General features: G+C 40.9%; 1 protein-coding gene across 1 annotated transcript; it reads right to left on the bottom strand.

Annotated features, from left to right (window-relative positions):
• Positions 1-5,746: 5,746 nt before the first annotated feature.
• Positions 5,747-20,099, bottom strand: ETNPPL (ethanolamine-phosphate phospho-lyase). The gene is made up of 13 exons (XM_062574127.1): positions 20,038-20,099; positions 17,691-17,809; positions 17,354-17,513; positions 16,436-16,510; positions 14,854-14,947; positions 14,112-14,228; positions 12,284-12,366; positions 11,150-11,375; positions 10,333-10,487; positions 9,411-9,500; positions 9,100-9,230; positions 8,159-8,226; positions 5,747-7,305 (listed from the first exon to the last, which is right to left on the bottom strand). The coding sequence occupies exons 1-13, from the start codon at positions 20,091-20,093 to the stop codon at positions 7,174-7,176; spliced, it is 1,506 nt and encodes a 501-aa protein (XP_062430111.1). The 5' UTR covers positions 20,094-20,099; the 3' UTR covers positions 5,747-7,173.
• Positions 20,100-22,090: the final 1,991 nt, after the last annotated feature.

Here is a 22,090-nt window from a genome sequence, read left to right as displayed (position 1 = left end):
AGTTCAAGGGCACGAAGGCTGATACCTAAGATCTTGTACTGCCAGATTTCAGCAGGGTAGCTAGCCATGTCCTGATAATGGCATCTAATATCACAGTGTGGTTGTAGCCACGAGCTTTGGACAATTTTCACATGTGTTAAGATAAACAAAGAAGGCTGGCTGGTTTTGATTGCAGGCATTGTGTAGATGTTTAATGTTTCAGGAGGCTCTAAGGCATTTTTTTATTGCAAGGATTTCCCACAAGAGCTCATTTCTCACAGTATAGTGATTTTTTTAATGTAGTCTAATTTGTCATCTGCACTTTTACTTTTTAGAGATTTCTGTTTAAATGATGTTTTCTTTCTTTTCCTTCAGTGTCCTACAGATATTTTACTGCCTTTTCTCTGCCGCTTGTGGACATATCTTCATCCTGAGAGCAGTATGTAGTAATAGTATTCTTAAAGGGTTCATCTGCAATAACTAGTCTGTGCGTAAAGCAGACACGTTTCGTTTGACCTTTATCTCAAAAATAAGTAAGAGTTAAAGCAGTGATTCACTCTTTCACATTGCATTTATTGAACAAAAAGAGATTACATCACAGATAAATATTTATGCAATGTATGTAAACATGTTCCTATATGTTTGTGCATATATAAAAAGATATACACATCTGTATACATAATGCACAACACACACAATATATATACAGAAATGGTACGTGTATGAACAACTGCTATTTTTCCTAATAGACCGTTCTTCCTGGAAGCTGCAATAGCAAGTTTGTATGGAAGGTAATGTAATCAATAGCTAGCAAAACTTTGAGGGACTAGAAAGGAGAGAGATGTTCAGTAACTTTGTGAATGCTGAAAGACAAAATAAAGAAGGCAGAAAATCTGTTGGAGGTGGATAGCTGGCAGCAACTGAAAATACAGCCACAGCAGTAAAAACTTTCAGATAAGGGAATGTTTGCAATGCAAAGTGCTCCTTAGTATGCTTTTGCATGCACCCCATCCCCCACTTCTCAAATCCTAACTAGAGAAGGAGATTTTATAGTGTAGGCTAGTACTGAGAAAAAGAGAACAGAACGATGTCATGGAGATGCAGAGAAAAAGTGGACAGAAAGGGGCATGAAAGAAGTCTTCTGAACTCAATGTAAAGCCGTATGCATTTGCTGGAGAGTATTTTTATACAGTGCCTGCAGGTAACTGTATACTGAACACTCTGAACTCTCCTATGAATCATGACAGAAGTACCTTAAGACCCTTTAGGCAAAACAGTGAATATGCAGTATTTAGTTGAGATATTTGTTATATTTACATATATATGTCAGAAAAAAACCCTTCTGGTATGAAATTTGTCTTGGAACTCCTTACTGGAGTTTTGCTACCTGTAACAGTGTCCTCATTTAATGCTTCTTTTTTATCTCACAGCTAAATGTCATGATTATTTTTGCACAGATACAAAAGGTGGAAGGGAACCTGGTCCTATCTCTCAGAGACCTGCAAGTCTCATCTGTGCTGCAATGCTATTTTTCAAAGGTGAATAAATATAGTCTGTTCTTATAGCCTAATATATTTATGATTTTTATGATCTGTGTCTTGGTTAACAGAGAGTAGAATAAAGCTAACTGAATTGAGAGCTGATTTTAAGTACTGTGAACAAAAAGCTTTGTTCTCAAGAGCAAGCCAGTGGAGCATGTGAGAAGCACATTTTCCAGATGAACTCCTTTCCAGCCTTATTTTGTGACTGGAATGAAAAAACTAAGAAATGGAGACCAAAAGCCTTCTTTTCACTTAAGACATGCTCTGTGCCAGCTGAAAACGTATTTATGGATCTATAAGCTTACTGAGAGGTTGCTGGCCAGGCTGCTGGCTTCCCTGTTGTTCTGTATGTTCTCCTTATTACTTCGTGGTGTTTAGTGTAATCGCTCTCTGACTTTGTACTGCACACAGTCGGGCGTGATTTCCTGATGACACCATGAACAAGTTGGGAATATAATGAGGTAATAGCAAATAAGTAAATCGAATCAGCTGCACTTTGTGACTTACAGTCATGTATAATAAGCAATTGCTTCTGATAAAGTGATTAACATTTACTAACCATTACAGAGATTATTACATCTGCTTTTATATAGGTGGGAGCAAGTAGAGAAGTAAAGATGTAATATCACATGCTGAGCCATGTAACAAATCAATAGCTAAGCTGAAGCTAGGAATCCTTTCATGCTATCGCAAGAGTTTACTCCTTGTCCATTGTTAAAGACTCTTGGCAAGCTTAGTGAGCCACACTGAAACACATTTCTTGTTCTTCTCCTTCCACTTCCTTTATTTTTTTTTCTCGTTCCATACTGTTGTTGTGATACTGGAGCAGTGTTTACCTGAACATATGGGAGTGGTAGTGAGCAATAGTGAGCAGAGGTGAGGGAGTGGAGACTGCTACAAACTGGTTTTGAGCTGTGAAGCTTGGTGTAGGCTTTGAACTTCTGATGGTTTGTGTCTAAGACCCTCATTTAGGCTCAGCTGTTTCCTTATGAAGCGTGAACATGAACAGTCTTTCTGTGTAGACTTCTCTCTCATAGCCTTTGTAAGGTCCACCTGCTTTTCACGAAATGGAAGCTTACAGAGACAACTTGACAAAGTTCAGTCGCACCATGAGTCAGTGTAAATGCAGGAATGTAACCTGTCTTTTCTGATTCTGCATCTGATGCCTTTTATGCTGAACTGTAGGCACCAATAAAATCAAATATTTCAACTGGGAAAATAAAAATGTGTATGAGCAGCAAACATAGGGAAATCTTATCATTCGTTTGGCCTTGTCTTCCATTGCATAATCCTTCTGCCAGAGCTTGGCTGGCAGCAACATAGTCTGGATTCAGACTAAAAAGGGATGCTAGTAAAACACCTGCTCAAAATCATCTCTCAGGAACCCTGAAAATTAAACTAGCTTTTCTGCCTGCTATGAGCTATTCTTCTCTGCTTGCAGGTATTAGTGAGTTGTTTTTCTAAGTTATTACATTAAGCCTAGGGGAAAAAAAACCCAGCAAGGTAGATTCAGCATACTTTTATACAATATGAATATATGTGCAGTACTTAACTGCATAATATAACTGATACTTTTTGATTGGGATACTATGAAATTCCTCACCTTCTCTTCTCTACTACGTTACTGATTGCAGCTTCTCTAACAGTTTTTGTTTTTTTCAGCTCTTAGCTTACAGTACTTGCAGCACTAGGGACGTATTAAGAGACACAAGCAAATTCCTCTGTCTCATTTTGAAGGAGACTTTTAAACAGCTTTCTCCACTTAGGAAAAAAAAAAAAAAAAAAACTGTGGGGTGTTTTTGGCTTCTTTTTCTGGGTTCTATATTCCGCACCTCTGTGCCCAACACTGAGATTTTAGATGAGGGTGTCTCGGGCCTGCTCAGACATTTGATTCAGACTTTTACTCCCTTCAAATGGAAATTGTTTTTCCACTTTATGATATTCCTTTTTTTTTCTTTTTTTATAACAGAAATACCTTGCACATTGTGACATGACACATACAAAATAGGTTTCAGGTTTGTCCATTGGTCACCTTCGTTCATCTCCTCTTTTTTCATCAGGTATCATCAGAATGTGCTTTTTTGAGTAGGTGGGGGAGTTCGGTGTGTTGTGGCTGTCTTTTAGCTTGCAGCCACTAAGCTTAAAATATCTGAAATTTAGGAATATATTTTATAACAACACATTATATCTAAAAAAACAAATCTAAAAACAACAAACAAAATCTAACACACAGGTGTGCACGCACACACACGCACATGCTGGTGGAAAAAATGAGTGAAGGGACTCTGAATGAAATGGGCCCGATTTATACTAACTAGGCCTTTGAGTCTCATGCACCCCCTTCTTCAGATTTTAACCACCAAAATCAATCAGAACTCTGTGATCTGGATTTCTTGTTGATACACTTAGCTTTTTTTGCTGTGTAAACAATGCAAACCTGATTTTTCTCTAATACGTCTTCTACTCAGTGTATTTCTTTTGCAATGTGCAATGGTGCTGAGGCTTTTTTTCCCAGATGTGGACACGAAGCGTGCTGTTATTTCCCTGGTAGTTCAGTGATGTGTTGACATGGCAACATTTTATTCAATTTCTTGTCCCTGGAGCGATGCCTTCTGGCACAGCTTTTCAAGACCATCCTGCGCACTTTTAAGTGGTGGAATTAACTGCCAGTGGGTTCAGACTCTCACAATACTCTTTTATAAGCATTTGCAGGAGGCACTGTCCTTCCTTCTTCCTTTGTTCTACCCAGTCAGTTTATTTTGAAAGTCTTAAACATATAATGTACAAACGAGTAAAAAGGTAGTAAACTGGGAGAATACAACAGAATTATCGCTTTGGAATGTGATGTCTTGGGATAGAGCGAGTTGTGTTTTTTTTCCCTCATCCCAGTCTTTCTTCCTGCTGCTTATCTTGTGAAGGCTCAGGCCCCTTCCGTGAGTCTGTTCATTAGTCTTGCAGAAAACTGGTGACCATCTTTTTAAAATAAATTTAGCCATTCTAAGTAACTTCACGTAATAAGCAGAAGCAGTATGTAGGGAACTTCCTGACTTGTGATGCAGAATCAGGATGCAACATGCTATCGGATTGGAGCAACTGCTATTTTCAGTATGTTGGGAAGCAATACACAGGAAGGGCAGAGATGAGACACAGGCCTCTTCTGATTATAAAGCTGCAGTGTTCCCCTCCTTCAAATTTAGGCTAATTGGATTTTATTTTTATAGTTCTTGATCGTGTATTTGGAAATTAAATATTAATGACCTTCCACAGTAGTCAATGCCATGCTATAGATTGGTGAGTTGTGTTCCTTTGAGCTTAAATCTCCCCAAAAATTGTACAAGCATTTGCTAGCTGGGACTTGTGCGCTGCTTATTCTGCACATCTTGGATGAGGTATAATGTAAGTAGCCTATAGTCCATGCAAGGAGTGACCTAAGCTGAGCCTTTGGCCACACACTATGGTAGGAAGCAATGTAGCACTTGGGAAAAGCCAGAAGGAAAGGAATGAAATGGGCTAGACAGCTCTTTTTCTTTAATAGTGAAGAGAGATTGCTGCTATTACTAAATGCGTTGACTGGTGCAGAAGGTGCCAGTGGGGTCATGGGGTCACCGTGATGTGAGTGAGCACAGGGTGGTTGGCATCCAAGACGCTTTCCTCCTGCTCTGGGCTTTACAAGGTAGGTTAGGTTGAAAGTCCATCACAGAGCTACTAGTGCTAATAAAATATGTGTGTGTGTGTGTGTGCAGGTGTGTCCATGACTGTGTCAGTAGGGAGATATAGTAAGACACTTGTGTATTAAAGCCTCAATTTAGAGCAGTTTAAAGTGCCACAGAAATATGCCTTTGGTATGCTTGCTGTAGTAAATTAGTCTTTCAATGGATTGTCTAGTCTGAAGAAAATTCCCCTTCTCCAAATTTGGTTGATTTAGGTTTTGTGCAGTTTTATTCTGGAAGCTGTATGCTGGTATGTTTCCTGGTAAACAGTTAGCAGGGATTCAGTTCAGTTTACAGTGTGGTCACACAAGAAGTTCAGTTCTGGTGGCTCAACTAATGTCTAGCATGGAAGGTAAGAGTTGCTCACATAGCATAGCCAGTTCTGCTTTAGCATGGAGAGCACCCCAGGCCAAAACTAAAGTTATTTTCCTCATCAGATAAGTGTTAATAAAGAATAAACTTAAAAAAAAGAAACCCTTTGTGGAGGACTTCATAATTACAAGTAAGAGATTTATTTGAGGGAATTATTAAAGAATCATGAAATAGAAAATAAGCCAGCTTGATGATGATGGAAGAAGTTACACAGGTAACATCAATATTAATATAGCACATGGCGGAAAATAGGAAGCTAGGTAAGGTGCTCAATTTTCAGTCATATCAGTAGAGTCCATAGCAGCAATTACAAAAGAGCAGAACTTGGGATATGAAAAAATGGGAGATACATTTTTGTCTTTTCCCTGAAGTACAAACCGTTTGTAAAACCCTCAGTGTGTTTCATAGAGTAGGGTTGTGCATGTTAAAAAAGAAAAGCAAGGCTTAAGTGTTCTCATTGAAATTTAGCCCTAACAAGGCAGCCAGGAAGTTGAAGGTAGCACAGATAGGCAGTGACTGCAAAGTGGTGGCACGCCAATTCTCTCTGGTGATCCTTTCATTTTTAGTAGTCTATCAAATTAGCATAGCCAATTATGTATCAGGATCCTGTGCGACTCATAGGTGACTTCATCTCCAATGACAAAAATAGCAGCACTATTAAAATAGGATGAGGCACTAGTTTCTTTGACTTTCAAAACATCTAAAAGCCATGGGAATGTGAGCCAGGCTGTCCCTGAGAACCTCATTTTCAAGAGACCTGCAGGTTAAATTCCATCAGTGTATCTGAAATTACATATACTCTGCTTGAATATTTTGTGAACTGAGAGGGTTCAATATATAAACTTTCAAAAAGATTCATAAAATATTACTTTATATAAATAATCATCTATAAAAGTTGCTTTATCCATAGAAAATTATGATCTAAATTCTTCATTTGCTTTGAACACGAAGTGAAGGTGCCTTGTATTAACGTTGTGTCTCCACATACACGGTTGTAGACTCTTGGTAGAGCATCATTGACATTAACAAAGCTACATCAATTTGCATTGGCTGGGAATACGGTCCATAGGACCTAAGCCACACTGGAAGATAATAATGACTTCTCTCTCAAGCATTGTTTTGTGAATTCAGCCATTAAAACATGGGAAATAATTAACATCTCAATATTACATATTGGAATTTAAAATATTCTAAAACACCATGTTAAGCATAATAGGTTAAGAGGTGCTTGCATGGCAGTTAAGCGATGGTTCAGATTTTGTGTAACATGAGTAAATCCACAGATTTTTACTAAGTTTTTTTTGTGCCTATGTCAAACCTTCAATCAGCATCAAGGAACTGAAATTAGGTATCACATGTCCATTCTGTTACATCTAGATTTCAGGCCTCTTGGTGAAATTTTCTTATGTCTGCAAATGTACTTTAAACACCTAACGAAGTTAATAAGAATTTAACAGGCTTATGAAAGGTAGGACTAGGCTTCCTACAGATTGTAGGACTTGGACTGTTGCACTCATCATCTCAACAGCAAGCAGGAAACAAATTTTACCGAAGAAGGAAACTTCTCCTCTTCATGTTTGTATTCTTTTACTTGGCACTGAGTGTTTATCAGAATAAAAACCATTTTCTTGCCGGCAGGCAGCTCCACTGATATGGCCGATGCTTTCCTTAACAGACTCTGGTTGTGAATTTCCTTCATTTGTCTGAAACACAAGTGAAACGCCAATGAAGGTGCACGCATTTCTTTCAATAGGCTGCTATTAAACTTGGTTCTGCCTGACTCCCTTCTTGTAGTGGCATAACTTCTTACCTTTGAATGAAATTGAACTGAGCACGTACAGTACTGTGGAAGAGGAGTTTTACACCCCAAATCTAGCATTATTTAGAGAGTCAATAATCCACAGGATCTCTGCCTTAATTATTACATCCATGGGCAGTTGAGCTATTGCTTTCTTGCCATTCGCAGCATCACTGGAAAACTTGCCAAAGGACAGCTCAGCAAGCTTTTGGAAAATACTGGCGGTGATACGTATTTTTAAGGATACGAGAAATTGTTTATGACTTGCACCAGGGCGGTACTGCAACCTAAGAAGTCCCAGCTTGGATACATGGCAGCCGTTCACACTCGCAGACTTACAGGGGAAACAAAATCTGGGAACGATCTGCAAGCTTGGAGGCTTTCCAGGCTGAAGGCTTGCTTGGAAAGCGAAACATCCATCGGTAGCACTTCCTATCTAGAACTTGTATCATTCTGGCCTGCTTAGCCCACAAGTGTGTAGTCCAGAGATTGGTTGGTCTTGTTTGCCATGGGTTTGAGGCCTTGGGCTTATCTATAAGATGTTTCTTGCTTTAGATCTATACTGCTCAGCTCTTTTTAAATTTGCCCTGGTAACACAATTCTCTCAGGTTTCTTTTAAGAGATTACATTATAATCTCGGTTTCAGTGCATGGAACTACTTACACCAACAAAAATGAAGACATGTTCTACTAAAGTCATTCGTACTTGCTTTGTCAAACACCTATTTGATTAAGATTCCAAAGAAACTCAAAACATACTTTTCTATTGCACTGTGCCTTTGTAGATGCATCATTTCCTAGCTTCATTCCAGTTGCTGCTTCCATTTCTTAAAAAAAGGAGAGAGAGAGAAAGAAAAAAAATCAGGGAAAGTATACAGTCTGTTTAACAGCTGACTGAGGTCCAAAAACATTGAATCGACATTTTTTTCTATGCATTCATTATTCATTACAAAGTAGAATAATGCAAGAAAATGAATACTTTCTAAAACATTATTTTGAGAAAATGTGTTTGGTATACCAGAATTGTGTAGCTTGTGGGTGTTTAGAGAAGAGAATGAAATTAGCAGCCTTAACCATGGTACAGGGGTTTAGATGGACCCTGTAGAGCTGAATTCTGGCTTTGCCCATTAGGTTCCGGCTAGTCTAACTCCATTTGTTTAAATCTTCTCAGGTATTAGGAAGCATTCAGTCTAGGAAAGGCTTGGAGAGTCTTTATGCTAGTAGTGTAACTATATGGTTATTGGTGTTATTTTCTCCTGGATTGGTCCCCAGTGTCTGGAAACCTTCGGGCTAGATTTGAGCAAGACAATCATGTTAGTCAATTCAAAACAAACAAACAGAAAGGTACAGAGCACTGTGGAAAATCTGACCAGTGTTTCAGCAGTGTCTTTGAGGTCTGTGATGAATTAACCAGTTCACTTCTTAGCATTTGTGACTAGAAGTAAAGAGTAAGTAACTCTGAGTCTGTGAGACAGGATCTAGAGCAGGATTTTGTCTGAAATGTTTGGATGAGCTATGTATGGAGCTTATTTAACATGTTTACAATAAATGCCATTAAGAACAACAGTTCAGACAAAGAGTAAAAAACATAATTGTTTTTTCCTTACATGTAATGGCCTAGGTTATGGTACTGTAGGTGGTGTTTCTAAGGTGTCGTTTAGAAATGAAAAAAAGGAGTGTTTTTTGGAAAGCGTACGTACCTGTGAGAAGTACATCAATTTTGTCCACTACATGTTTTGCATCTTCCATAGTGAAACACATTGGTGGTTTAAATTTTAGTATATTTCTGTAGGGTCCATCTGCACTAAGAAGGATTTGCTGTTCTTTCAGCCTGTGGAAAAGTAAACATCTGTGTAAAACACAGGTATAAAATTATATTGTGTTCTGTCACACTCTTCAGGCCAGTTAGAATGCAACTTTTTTGCTTTTTCTAGTACTATATTATCAAAAGCTATGCAAATATAAATTGAAATTAATGAGTAACTGCTATGAAAATCTTTTAAAAAATTACTTGTAAATAAGTTGAAGAGCTTCAGCTGTGGCTGGTGTTCTCTTTTGCAGATCCTTCACCAGATCCACTCCAACAAACAATCCAACACCCCTAGAGTACAGAGAAGGATATAGAAATTTGAAATCCACTGACAGTAATCCAAGCCTTTTGCTACAAATATAGATCTGTTTCTAACAACTGCTTTTCCATTCCTGAAGCCCAAGGAGGGAAGGAGTTGGAAAGAGACTAGACTTTCTGTTCTGTCATCTTTTGGCACTGACTGCTTCAGATGATCAAGTGGGATAACAGATATTTCTGGATAAATAATTTTAACTGGCTTGATAAGGTTACTTGGCCAGTTAAGAATGACAGAAAGCTTTTCTTTCTCTCTTATCCTGCGAACATCAAACCAGGGAGCTGTGGAAGACAGATGATCAAGTATAATTAAAAAAGGGCAAAAAAAAAAAAAAAAAAAAAAAAAACCCCAGAGAACCTGAAGTTTGAGCAGTTGCTAATGATCTTTCATGGTGACTGTTAGTTGTTGGGGAAGCTTACCCAGAACAAATCATAGCTCTGTCACCATGGTACTAACCTGAGATGAGGAAAACCTATGCCAACATCTCCAAATACAGTGTACCAGAAATTTAACAATCTCCATCATCCCAAGGAGTGTCCTGACAACCAAACTATTGCGAGTGGGTGGATCTTTCTCCCTCTCCCTCTCTGTCTGTTTAGTAGCTAGGTTTACAACCTAACTACTAGATGAATGGAAACTTTTACTAAAAAATGTTTCTTACAGTATGAGTTTTGGGTAGTCCAATTTCAAAAAGAGATAGAGCATAATCATGACATACTTCTTCTGTGCCTGCCCCAAACTCATTGGTTTTGCTATCTCAATTATCATTCTTCTCTTTGAGACATTGAAACACCATAAGGCACCTACCTGATATCTCCCACTAAGGGATGCTTTTGCTTTTGTGCAGTCAGCAATTCTAGGAGATAATTTCCTACACGAGTAGCATTTCCTTGGAGATCTTCTTTTTCTATTACTTCCAGTACAGCCAAACCAATAGCACAAGACACTGGATTGCCTCCAAACTGATAGCAAAGACAAACAGGAAAACAAAACCCCAAATCCATTAGAAACGCTCATTGATGTCTGTCCTTATAGTTTTCCCTTGCCTCCTCCTGCTTGGCCTGAGTGGGGAAAGCATAAAGAGGAGGTGATTTTGTGACGAGCAGCTTGCGAGGGAAGGCAGCATGGAGCTCAGTTCCCTCTGCTTTGTGCAGTGCTGCAGAGCTCAGATGGCAGAGCTTCTGGTTCCTCAGCTTTGAGCTTTGGTAGTCTGAAGATATAACAGCTCAAGCATTCAAGCAGCTCTCATGCTTTCCTGATTTCATCTGTGGGCAAATTGCTCATGTGAAGAGTAATTGGTGAACTGATCCAAACAGCTCTTTAACTGAAATCAGGGGGAGTTCATGGTAGCTGGTAGGAAGGCTCAGTCCTGGTAGGTGAAAGAGGACTCAATAAACCAGAAGAGAACTACTCCTTTATGGTATGCATGCAGCTCAAATGTTTCCTAGCAAAGGGTCGCTGTTTTGTGAGGTGATACCTGGACTGTGAGACTTACCAGGACCTAGAGATGGGTGCAGATGTTAGCACTGTCCTTTTCTCTAGCCATACAAACTGAACAACTTGTACAACCACTAAATGTAGACAAAAGTAAAAAGAAGAAACAAACCTTAATCTAGAAACTTACTGTATTAAAATATTCCAATCCAGAGGCACCAAAAGCGTCAGCAATTTCCCTTGTTGTGACTACACAAGACATAGGGTGGCCATTGCCAATGGGTTTTCCCATGGTAACAATGTCAGGCACAAAGTCTTCACCTTGCAGCTGGAAAGCCCAAAAATGTTTCCCAACTCTTCCAAAGCCAACTTGAACCTCATCAGCTATGAATACTCCACCAGCGGCATGCACGTAGCTGAAAACAAATACAAACAGTCTCAAGTAGCCAGTTTAGATCAAGGGAGTTTTTATTACAGAAATTCTCAGATATGAGACCAGGTTAGGAAAAAAGGAAAGAACTTGTTTCCTGGGACACAACTTCAGTACTAAGCTTCCATACTGCGATCCTGACAACTGTGCTCAGAAGCTGTTTACATGGCCAAAGCCCTAGGCACGTGTCCCATCAGTTTGTATTAAGAGGCTGTTTTTTCCTCTTTTCTCTCAAAGAATACTGCCAGGACTCTGCTTTCAGGGATATTCTGAGCTCTGGGTCACAAGTGGATGGACTACAGTTCTCCTTTGCTGTAGTACTTGAGTCTTTCATTGTTCTTGCTCTTACTCTGGTCTGAATGAACCTACAGTTAATTCCAAACATAATGACAAATATCCACAGCTACTTTTTATGACTGTGTTTAAATGGCTCCATTTCAAGCTAGTAGTTTTGCTTTTAGTGTGACAATACAGAGATGGAGCGTGCAACTGTGATTGGAAACTTATCAAGCATAGCTATAAATTTCAATTGATAGAACGTTTGGTTCACTAAATGTTAAGAAAATAATATCTGATATTTTGATGCAAAATAGAGGTACTGTTACAGTACTGCAGGGCTACCTCTCTGATGGTTCAATTTCATCTTCCATCAAATTTATGGCCTGAGGACTAAAGATAGAAGAGGAAAGAATTATCCAGCTAAAAATAATTTTATTTTTAGTCCGATTTTCCTTAAAAAATAAAAGTGGAATCTTACTCTTCAAAAATAGAAAGAAATCACAGATAATTAAGAGTAAGAGCAGGAGACAGCTGCACTGACCAGATAAGCCTATAGTGAGAACCTTTTCTTTGATTATTTTTCCAGTTATGCCCATTTTGAAGTGATGTACGTACTTTGCCACTTTCTGGAAGTAGCCCACAGGTGGAATTATTTGGCCTCCACAGCTCTGCATGGATTCAGCTATGAAGGCAGCAATCTACAAAAAACAAACTCAGGTAAGAGCTGTGTTCATTTATTTGACCTTTGCACAAATTTCTAACAGTACTCTAGGAATAAATGTTTAAACTGCCTTAACTTAATCACACAATGGGTTGGACAGCTTGGGAACACCTATAGCTAGAGAATTTATTTGTTTTTTAATATGGGGTGCCCAAATTTGCAGTAGCCAGGGCCACCTTTGCAGCCTGATAGGAATACAAGGATCTTAGTCAAGTCCTGGTCCTACAGCTGTTGATACTGAAGATGCTTACTGGTGTCAGTGGATATTGGATCAGGCTGCCAGCATCTCTGTGAATTTATTAACAAATTTGGGTTTACAGGAGGGACATAACAGTATTTGCTGTTTTCCCAAGAGATGAGTAAAACTTGCTTAATGTCAAGGCTTTCTGGTAATAGTTACATGTGGTGATCGGCTTTATTGTCAGTCTACAATGCCAGGAAGAGGTGCGCAGAAACTGAATTTTAAGATGACCTGAGGCTATGCTTTGGGCACCCCTGTCTAATGCAAATAACTAAACCAGTAAATTGTCAGCATGAGGCACTTGACAAAAGAGGAGAAAAATTCTACAGGTGAAATAATTCCAGTTGCTAGGAACGAAAAAGAAAGTTATTTCAAGTCAGGAAGGGCAAGAGCAGTGGATCAAATACACTGGAACATCAAAATTTTGTTTCTTGTCAACATGTCTATGCAGCAGAGATACAGTATTACCCCGAAGTGTCAGCATAAGTCTGCTATTTAAGGGATTGCATCCCACACCACTTGTGAACCCCTCCCTGAGCATCAACAGGTCTCTCTGGGCTGGTGCAGTCTTCCTGGAAACAAGGCCGAGCAGTAAAGAACCGTACACTATATTTGAAGAGGCATGCTACGGCCAAAGAGTACGAAGCTTTCCATAGCATGTGAGGCTTAGCCTTTAGCACAACTTGTCCTGCCACAGGTATATGTCACCAAAACCTAAGAAATATGCAAAAGAAAGGAAACAAAGGAAGAAAAAAACAAAACTATCCGTTAGTAGAGAATAAAAAAAGCTGATGAAGAATCTAAAAGAAGAGTAATACAAGTCCATTGGACTAGAAGGGAACATGTTGTTCCAATACCCATTGAAGCCTTCTCTGACTTCAGTGGGCTTTGAAACAACCTCTACATGTCTCAAAGTGCTAGTGTCATCCTATCAAACATTAACACACATTTTAAGTAAATTTGTTTAGAAAGTATCTATTTTTTATTAAGACTAGCTTGCATATGGTTGAAAGGTACATCCTTTTTAGATGACTAAAGTTGTCTTAAGCAATTAGAATGAGATATTTAATATCAAGATTTTATCTAGCATAGCTTTTCCGTATGCTGAATCCTTTTATATATCCTTGCTAGAACTTTTGCTGTAGTTTCTTTGCTGACTTCAAAACTTGCCTATGCTATAAAATATTTCCAGTCTCTTGATCAAAACCTAAAATAGAGAAGTAAACTGCTTTGATTTTCTCATTTACAACTGTATTACCAATCCTGTCTTACTATTTTCATTAATGCCTAGAAAATTTTTGATAAAAGCATCAGGCAGAAAAATGGCACATTTTGAACATAAAATCCATCACAGAAAAATAAAAGGTAGGGGAAAGCAAGGGAAACTAAGTAGAAAACATGTCCTTTGTCTCCTGTTTCATGTCTCTTATGCTATCCTTAACAGATGAAGTTTCAACGTTCCTAGAGCAGAAAAAACACACCTTGCGTCCGTTCTTCTGTGTTTCTTCAATAATCTTTTTCACCTCTTCAGCATAAGCACTTGCTGGATCTGGGTGGTCTTCCCTATATTTTCCTCTGTAGATATCTGGAGAGGGAGCCTGAAAAGACCAGAACTTCTAAAAAGAAGCCTAGGCTTCTGCAAAACATTTGCTTTCTGTTTCTTTTATATTCCTGTTTTTGGAACAGGACATAGTTCTGTCTTTCCATACAAATACATAATAGAGTTAGCACATTCTCAGTTTCTACATGAAACTGCAAAAAGTATGTATAGGATCTTAAACTTCAACCTGACCTGTGATCTGTTCAACATTACAGGCCACAAGTACTGAAAGAGCCATCTGCATCATCTACCTTCTCAAGACATTCTCTCCTGTCTCCCAGGTTGTAATACCAAATCCTCATCCATGTGAGGTTCTTGCGGAAAGATCCTTTACTGCAACTGCTAAATAGTGTTGGGAGAAGTTCAGTAGATAAAGGAAAGGAAGAATTACAGAAAGGCAGCTACTCTGGGAGTATACAAGGAGGAATTCAGCCTAACAGCTAAAGAATTCCTTTTTAGAAATCTAAAACCACACAATTTTGCTGTATTTAATCTACTGATTAAACAGTCAAGAGTATGTATTCTGATATTAGCAAAACAAAATGAAAGTACATTTACACCAGAAGTTTGTAATTGCTGCATAACAAGCATAACAATGACAAAAAGCAAAAAAAGATACTTACCACATGCACAAACTCCTTCTTGCTGTCCTTTTCCAGCTCATTAAATTTATAGGGACTGATGTCAATCAGAGATGTAACATGGCCATGGTAAGCACTGCATGAGTGTTAAATATCAAAGTCACTTTTCACCAAATTTATGGAAGAGCTAAATTTACAACTGTGTCCGTAAATAATCCAGCATAAGAGACTGTATCTGCTATACAGTAGTACTGTTTGTGAAGGGATTTATTTTAATTCACTCGGTCCTTTTCCTAAAGGCCATGTGAAATTTGCTGCTGACTTTAATTCGGTAGCCAGACAGGAGTCAGATTTTTTCCCTTGCATGAGATCAGGTGCCAGGATGGGTACAGAGCAGGGCTACAGGGTACCACCTCTAGCACCCCTAGCAGCCTTAGCAGTTGAATACAAGAAATGAGGAGATGCAACTTTTGAACTGTGTGCATTGAGGGTATAAATGCTTTCGTTCAGCTATAAACTTGATGCAAAGGAAACCTCAACCCAAAGCAAAGGCATGCCACAATCTTATAGTAACACACACATGGGAGTAGAGAAAATATTTTTGCCCTCCTTTCTCTTCTTTACAGCTTTCTATTGTTCAGTCAATAAAATCTGTCAACGGTCAGAAAGAAAGGCCAGAAAGCCCAACGTGGCTGGGACTGCAGCTGTAACAGAAGTCTCCAGAGTCTTGGAACTTGGGCAAAGAAATACCTGTGATGTTCAGGAAGACTTTGCAATTAGACAAGGTGACTGAGCCGGCTCTGTCATCAGTTTCTCCTGGCTGCAGCCACTGTCAGTGACCCCAAAGCTTGCAACATGAGTCAAGGAGGGCTAACGGGGATCTGCCTGTGGCTGAATCCAGTGAGCCTTGTGCTGCTCAGGTAGAGACATAGGGTCTTGCAGTTGCGCTTCCTGGAATGTATGATCCCAACGTGAGGAAAAGATCCAGCCCTACACCAGTGTAACAGCAGCCTCTGGACTAGGGAAATCCAGAGGCTTGGTTGACAGCCTTCCCCATGGCTGACAGCTCTGTTTCTCTTGATATTGGAACCACCTTGTTTTGTGTGCATATTTATGTCTTCGTTGGAGAAGAGCTGAACGTTGGTGCAGCAGGTGATCAACGCTATTGCAGAGCTATAGAATCTTTCTTCTAGACCACCGTATATGTATTTATTTACACAAAAAGAAACGTTTCCAGCAGAGAGAGACAGGCAGAAAGCCTGTTACCAGAACAGTCCGATGGTAGACCACTCACTGCTATGTGACCGAAACTACCTGTCAGGTCCCTGGCCTAAATTACTTTGGGCATCTCTGTCGGAAATGCCTTGTAACAGGCGACTGGCCTTCTGGCGTGACTGGCAGTCTGTGTTTTTTTTCAGAAATCTTCAAAACTTGTGTTTAACCAAATGTGGAATAGGAACACTGTTTCCTGGCCTGTTCTAGTAGGAAAGCAACACAGCTTTTCTTTCTGTAGGCCGTACAGTACAAACAGCATACTTGCTGCAGGCAGCCTGCCGCAAAGCCCCTTTTGAAGAAATCGCAGCAGTTACTTGCTGCACCCACAGTAGTTATCTTATATACTTACTTTTCAAGGGTGATCACATCTTGATGCCCGTGGTACTGCCGAGCCAGCCGTAAAGCAAGATCATTTGCTTCAGACCTGCATAACAACAGATACTAGAGGACTGTGCATCCACAAAAAAGTGAGCAAGCTCTTACTATAGAAATTCTATCGGTGCAGAAGAAGCATGGATATAATCAGCCTACACGGCAGGCTCTGTTACTATACAGATTACGAGGCTAAGGTTGAGACAGTGTAATGCCCTCCGGGGTGGGAGTAAGAACAGCCCTTTGTATAAACAGCAAACAAAGAGATGCTCTATTTCCCTCCCGCTGTTTACTTGTAGATATTTACCTCCTCTTGGTACAAACGAGACCACTTCAGAGAGCAGCCAGCAGCTGAGAGAACAACGCGACTGTGAAACCCAGCCTGTACCAGCAGCATTTCCTGCCCTCCGCACAGGCTGGAGTCCCCTCGGCGCTTGCACCATCAGGAAGCGGTGGGCACAAACCTGCTCCCAATACTAAGAGCCAAATTTAAACCTGACTCATAGCAGCCCCTCTGTTGTCAGGTTCCTACAGGCTACCTGCTTTGGCACAGTGAGTGATCGCAGACTAAAGGAGTATTGCTTCCTTCAAGGGGCATACGTCAGTTTATACATAATATTCACCAATTTGCTAGGTCTAATTTACTTTTCTTTTTTCCCTTTTTTGCAAAACATGCAGCAGACCAGCTTCATGTTTTTGTTCTCTTATATTGAGTCATCATACTAGGCATGACAGCTGCAAATACAAAGGATCCTTTAACCAGTACTGGAAATATTTTTCTTGTTTTTACTAAGTCCTACCTTACTAAATATAAGATTTAGACAAAGCTTCTATGAGTGTCCGTCTTAAAAAGGAGCAAAACGGTCATAATGAAAAAATAAATATTCAGACATACCCGGAGTTAACAAAATAGCAAACAGAGAGTTTCTCTGGCAGGGTAGCTGTGAGACGCTGAGCATACTGAACAAGGTTGTCATGCAGGAATCGGGAATTTGTATTGAGCAGTTCCATCTGTTTTGTGGCAGCCTTTATCACATGTGGATGACTGTGGCCAACTAAAGAAGAAAAGGATTAATTATTGCTAGCAAACAGTCAGTTATTGAGCTGCACAAGGAGATTCAGAGAAGCGTTGCGAGCATAGCATCAGCCTGTGGAAGAAGTGTTGTACGATTCCTGTTAGAAATGAAGTAAACTTCAGCCATGGAAGTGGTCTTGCAAGTCAAACTGCTTACCGTGTGCAACGTTGTTGATGCAGTCTAAGTATTTTTCTCCGTTCTCATCAAACATATACTGGCCCTGAGCACGCACTATCTTCAGAGGGTCATTGGCAAAGAAAACTTTACAGGAAGGCCTAAAAAATGGATAGAATAACATTGTTTTAGTTTTCTGCAGGGTTCCCTCCTCCGTTGAGTGTGGAGAGGGTTGATCTTTTGCAGCTCTCTCTGCAGACAGCTTGTGTGCAGTTTAGAAGGTGGGCAAGCCGAAAACATTGCCCCAGCAATGTGTGCCCACCCACAGCAGGAACAGGAGGAGTCTTTGATAAGGGTGTTTTCAGAAAAAGTCCTAATTCGGTCTTTTTGGTGGCTTCACAGGAGCACGGTGAATGCAAGCCGTCCCACGTCCTTGTACGCCCGGCTGTGTTTCTGCGACGTAGGTCTGTTTGCTTACATGTCTCATGAATGTGTACAGTCAATCAACTCACTGGGAATAGAACTCAGCAGTTAAGGGTTGTTTTATACTATAGTCAAAAACCTATTATGCAATGGAAGACTGAACTGTATAGAAGACACATTCAAGAACAAACCATTAATGCATTGCAGGACTAATTTTCAGCGGTGCTGAGCAGGTTCTAAAATCTCAGATTCTCAGGCTGACTGTTATGGATAAAATCTTTAAAATAGCTTTTTAATAACCATTTGAATATCATTGGCTTCTAACACAACTCAGGCTGCTTGTAGAATTATCCAAAGTACCTTTCTTTATTTATTTATTTTTTCATCCTTCTCCCCCTTCCCCCCCCCCTCCCCCCCGCCCTGGAGAACATTCCAGCTATGCTATTATGTTGAATGATGTTTCTGAGCAGAAGGAAGGAGTTCTGAACTTTTTGTAATGTTTATATGGCTTCAGATAAACATTGTTGTTTCCAAGTAACTTAAACAGTGCTAGCATTGCAGCCATGTTGTATGGTGTATTGAGACTGTGAAATATTGAGCCTAAATATGACTCACAGAAAGTGAAGTCATTTACGGTCTCTCACAGTTTCTAGCCCTGTTGCACAGATCTTTGCTGACATCTTTGACAGCTCACCTACTGCACTTTAAAAGCAGCATGCATCATCTTCAAGGGTCATTTTTTGACTAAGTTTTCCCTTCTAGTAGATGTTGGTCCTTTCTGTGGGAGCTCCTTGCTGCGTGCCCAGCACAGCCCAATTCTATCATCCTGCCAGGTCAGATTCCCTTAATATACAGCTGGCTCCAAAATATAACTTAATATGCATGCTTTATGAAGCCATTGATTTTTATAAATCTTTAGTTAGTTTTCTATATAGTCTATGTGTTTAAGATACAGCTTGCAAACAACCAGCTTTCACTTTAACATTCTGGCCTTATTTCTACTTGGCAATACCTACTGAAATAGGAATTAAAGTTGCCCTTCCAGAGGAAATAATGTTGCAATAAGGAAGGATCAGATACAGGCATAGCCAGGACCATTGTTCAGATTAGAATTGCACCTTCCTGATTTTCCCCCAATTATCCTTGTTCAAGAAATCTCCTGAGTTTCATATAACACAGAGAGATATTTTTCAAGAGCGCTCAGTATCCTCACAATACTGTGCAATAGCATTTTTAAAAAAAAAGTATGTCCGGATACCATCTTCCATCTTTGATCTGCTCCCACCCCTATTAAAAAAGTGAAGTAGCTTTTTATGTGCGGTGTTTAAATGACTGTGTTTTCCTCCCCAGGGGCCCAAAGATTTAGCTATCATCAGAATGGCAAAGTAAAGAGCTAATCTGTTATTTTCTTCCCCCCCGCCAGTCACTAACCATGAGGACTTGCTGCTCACCGGAGATGTCTCAAATTTCCTGCAGACACCCTAAGCTGGTTTACAACAGAAACAGAAGATACTGTGGTGGTTTAGCATTCAGGGGTTGGCTGCGGAGCGCTTCATTCCTCAGAGCCCCACCAAGACACGTCAGACCCATCCCCGCTTCCAAGGTAAGCGAGGTCCCGTCGCGGTCCCTGACGTGGGGCGGTGAGGTAGGGGCTGCTTGCAGGCACCGCCTCAGTGGTGCCAGTGCTGTGGGCGTGCGCACGGGCTGCTTCTGCTTTGAAGCTTGATGACTTACTTGGCAAGCGCAATTCGGATTTGAACCTCAGTGGAGAAAATGGTTATTTGCACTTGTACCCGTAGCCAAAATTTCCAAGTTGTGCCTTGCTGGACCTACTGGTACTGTCATCTCTGTGGGGGCCACGTGCTCCTTCTGAAGAGTTTGCTGGTCTTTGCAAAGGTTACAGCACACATGCACGCGCACGCACACACACTCTGCCTGGCCCCAAAGCCAGCCTGTCCCCCCTTACCCGATGTGCTTCCTCCGCAGCGCAAGGGTCTCTGCCTTGCTGTAGGGCTCCCCCATCCTGCTGTCCCGTCCGCTTCTGGCTGTGCTGCGCTACCCAGCTGCTTTTTTATGCTTGCGCCCAAACTCCTCCTCTTTCCCTCCCTCCCTCCCTCTTTCCCTCCTTCCCTCCCTCCTGCCGCCTCTGCTGCACTTGGGGTTCATGCAGGGCATAAGGGGTTGCTGATAAGCGCGGGTGCGCGCACGGCTGCAGTCACTCTGCCCAGCTGCAGGCTGTGCTCCTCAGTTTTGTGGTTAGGATTTTCTAGCAGTAACTGTGTAACAGCAAAAGAGCATAAAGTTGCAGAGCAAAGAACAACTTGCTGAGTTCTACTCATGATTTCTTACTGTGTCGGGAACGTTAGGACAGCAAAGTAGCCGTGCACATCAAATAGGCTGCTGCTCTGTGCCTGCTATTGCTCTCATTTCATCATTCATTCTCATTTTCAAATCACTTCTGCTACAGATATCATCTTAGGGGATGCCAAATGGTTAATTTAATCAAAAATAGGGTTGCAGTTGAAGAACCTTCACAGTTCAGCTACTTACCTCCCAGAGTCTGTTCATAAGTATAGGGTGAGCTATGTACTTGTAGATATCCATCAAGGTCAATGATGTCCTTATTTCTCGTAAGGCACAGCAAATTAGTAAGAGCTTTCTTTTGCTTTATTTTTGTACATGTAAGTAGAATAAGGCTGCAGCCTTTGAAGTAAGAGCTCCACTGCTGTCATGTGCTGGTACAGCCTTTATGGTGTAGCCTAGGAGGTTCTACTGTAGCCTAGTCCGAGGATGTCTTTCCAGTTAAAGTACCGAGGTAGAGTTGGCCCCATTTGCCTCAGTGTGGTGTTTTGTAATGGTTACACTTGGTAACCGCGGTGGTAGACATCAAAGATCATGAGAAAAGGAGGGCACAACTTCTTCAGGAAGAATGGCTGATTTTCGCTTTGGTACGCATCTCATTTCGAAACGTCAGGTGAAACAGGTGGTGGAGCGCCTCCGTCCTCCCCTTCCCTGTGCCACGCGTGCACCCGCTCGTCCCTCTGGAGGCTCGTCCCTGAGCCGCAAGGGCAACCGAGCCTCAGTCTAGAGCCTGCCAGGAAATCTGTCAACAACGCTTTTCCCTTTTGCCTGATTTTCTGATAGCTGGAGAAGGATGGGTAACGGTAGATGCAGTTGGAGTCATATACATTATGTACTGGATCTAACTGCAGCCCTTTGGAAAAGTACTGTAAGGAGAAAACTAGAGTTCCTGGTAAATCACTGCCTGCAAGCGTGTGAATGAATGTGGAGGCATTTAAGGACAAACGATTTTTCTCCCGCTCCGTGCAGGTCTGCCCTCTGTTGGAGGGGAGCACGGCCGCCTCCCGCGCCCAGGGACCCTTGGAAGAGCGGTGCTGAAAGACTCCCGCAGCTTACACTGTCCCGCCGGCAGGCTGGCTTGCTCCCTCAGCAACCAAGGCCACAGGCTGATGTAAAAGACGTGTAAGCTGCAGTGCTTTCGCCAGGCAGCGCAGAGCTGTACCTGTAGCCGGCCCTGCTTACATCAGGGTTTCCTGTTCCAGGATTTAGCAAAACCTTCTCTGTCCCTCTTTGCCGTGGAAAGATGCTAACAACGGCGAGGACACCCCTCCCTTCTGACTCATGATTTGTGCACGCTCTGTTGATGTAATCAGCAAGAAAAGCTTGCTGCATTAGTGTGTAGAGCAGATGACATTCCCCCCGAGAGCTGAGAAAAGACTGTAGGAGATTATAGTTGCCTGAAACACAGGCTTTCCAGCACCTTTTTTTTTTTTTTTTTTTTTTTGGCTTGGTTTTGTCAGCTCTTACCCTCTTCTCCCATATGCCCACGGAGTAAGTACTAGCAGCTAGTTCTCAGAATACAGAGAATTATTAAAATAGAGCATTTTTTGTTGTTTTTAAATTAAGCATGCTCTTTTCTCCATTCTACTCTGCTTTTTGAGCAGTTAGTTAATTGCTTTTCTTTCTTTTCCCTTGTTTGAGTGCTTGGCCCTAGTAGG

Source organism: Rhea pennata, chromosome 4 (assembly GCF_028389875.1).
Source record: "Rhea pennata isolate bPtePen1 chromosome 4, bPtePen1.pri, whole genome shotgun sequence".
Taxonomy (NCBI): domain Eukaryota; kingdom Metazoa; phylum Chordata; class Aves; order Rheiformes; family Rheidae; genus Rhea; species Rhea pennata.
This window is presented reverse-complemented; position numbering and strand designations above follow the sequence as displayed.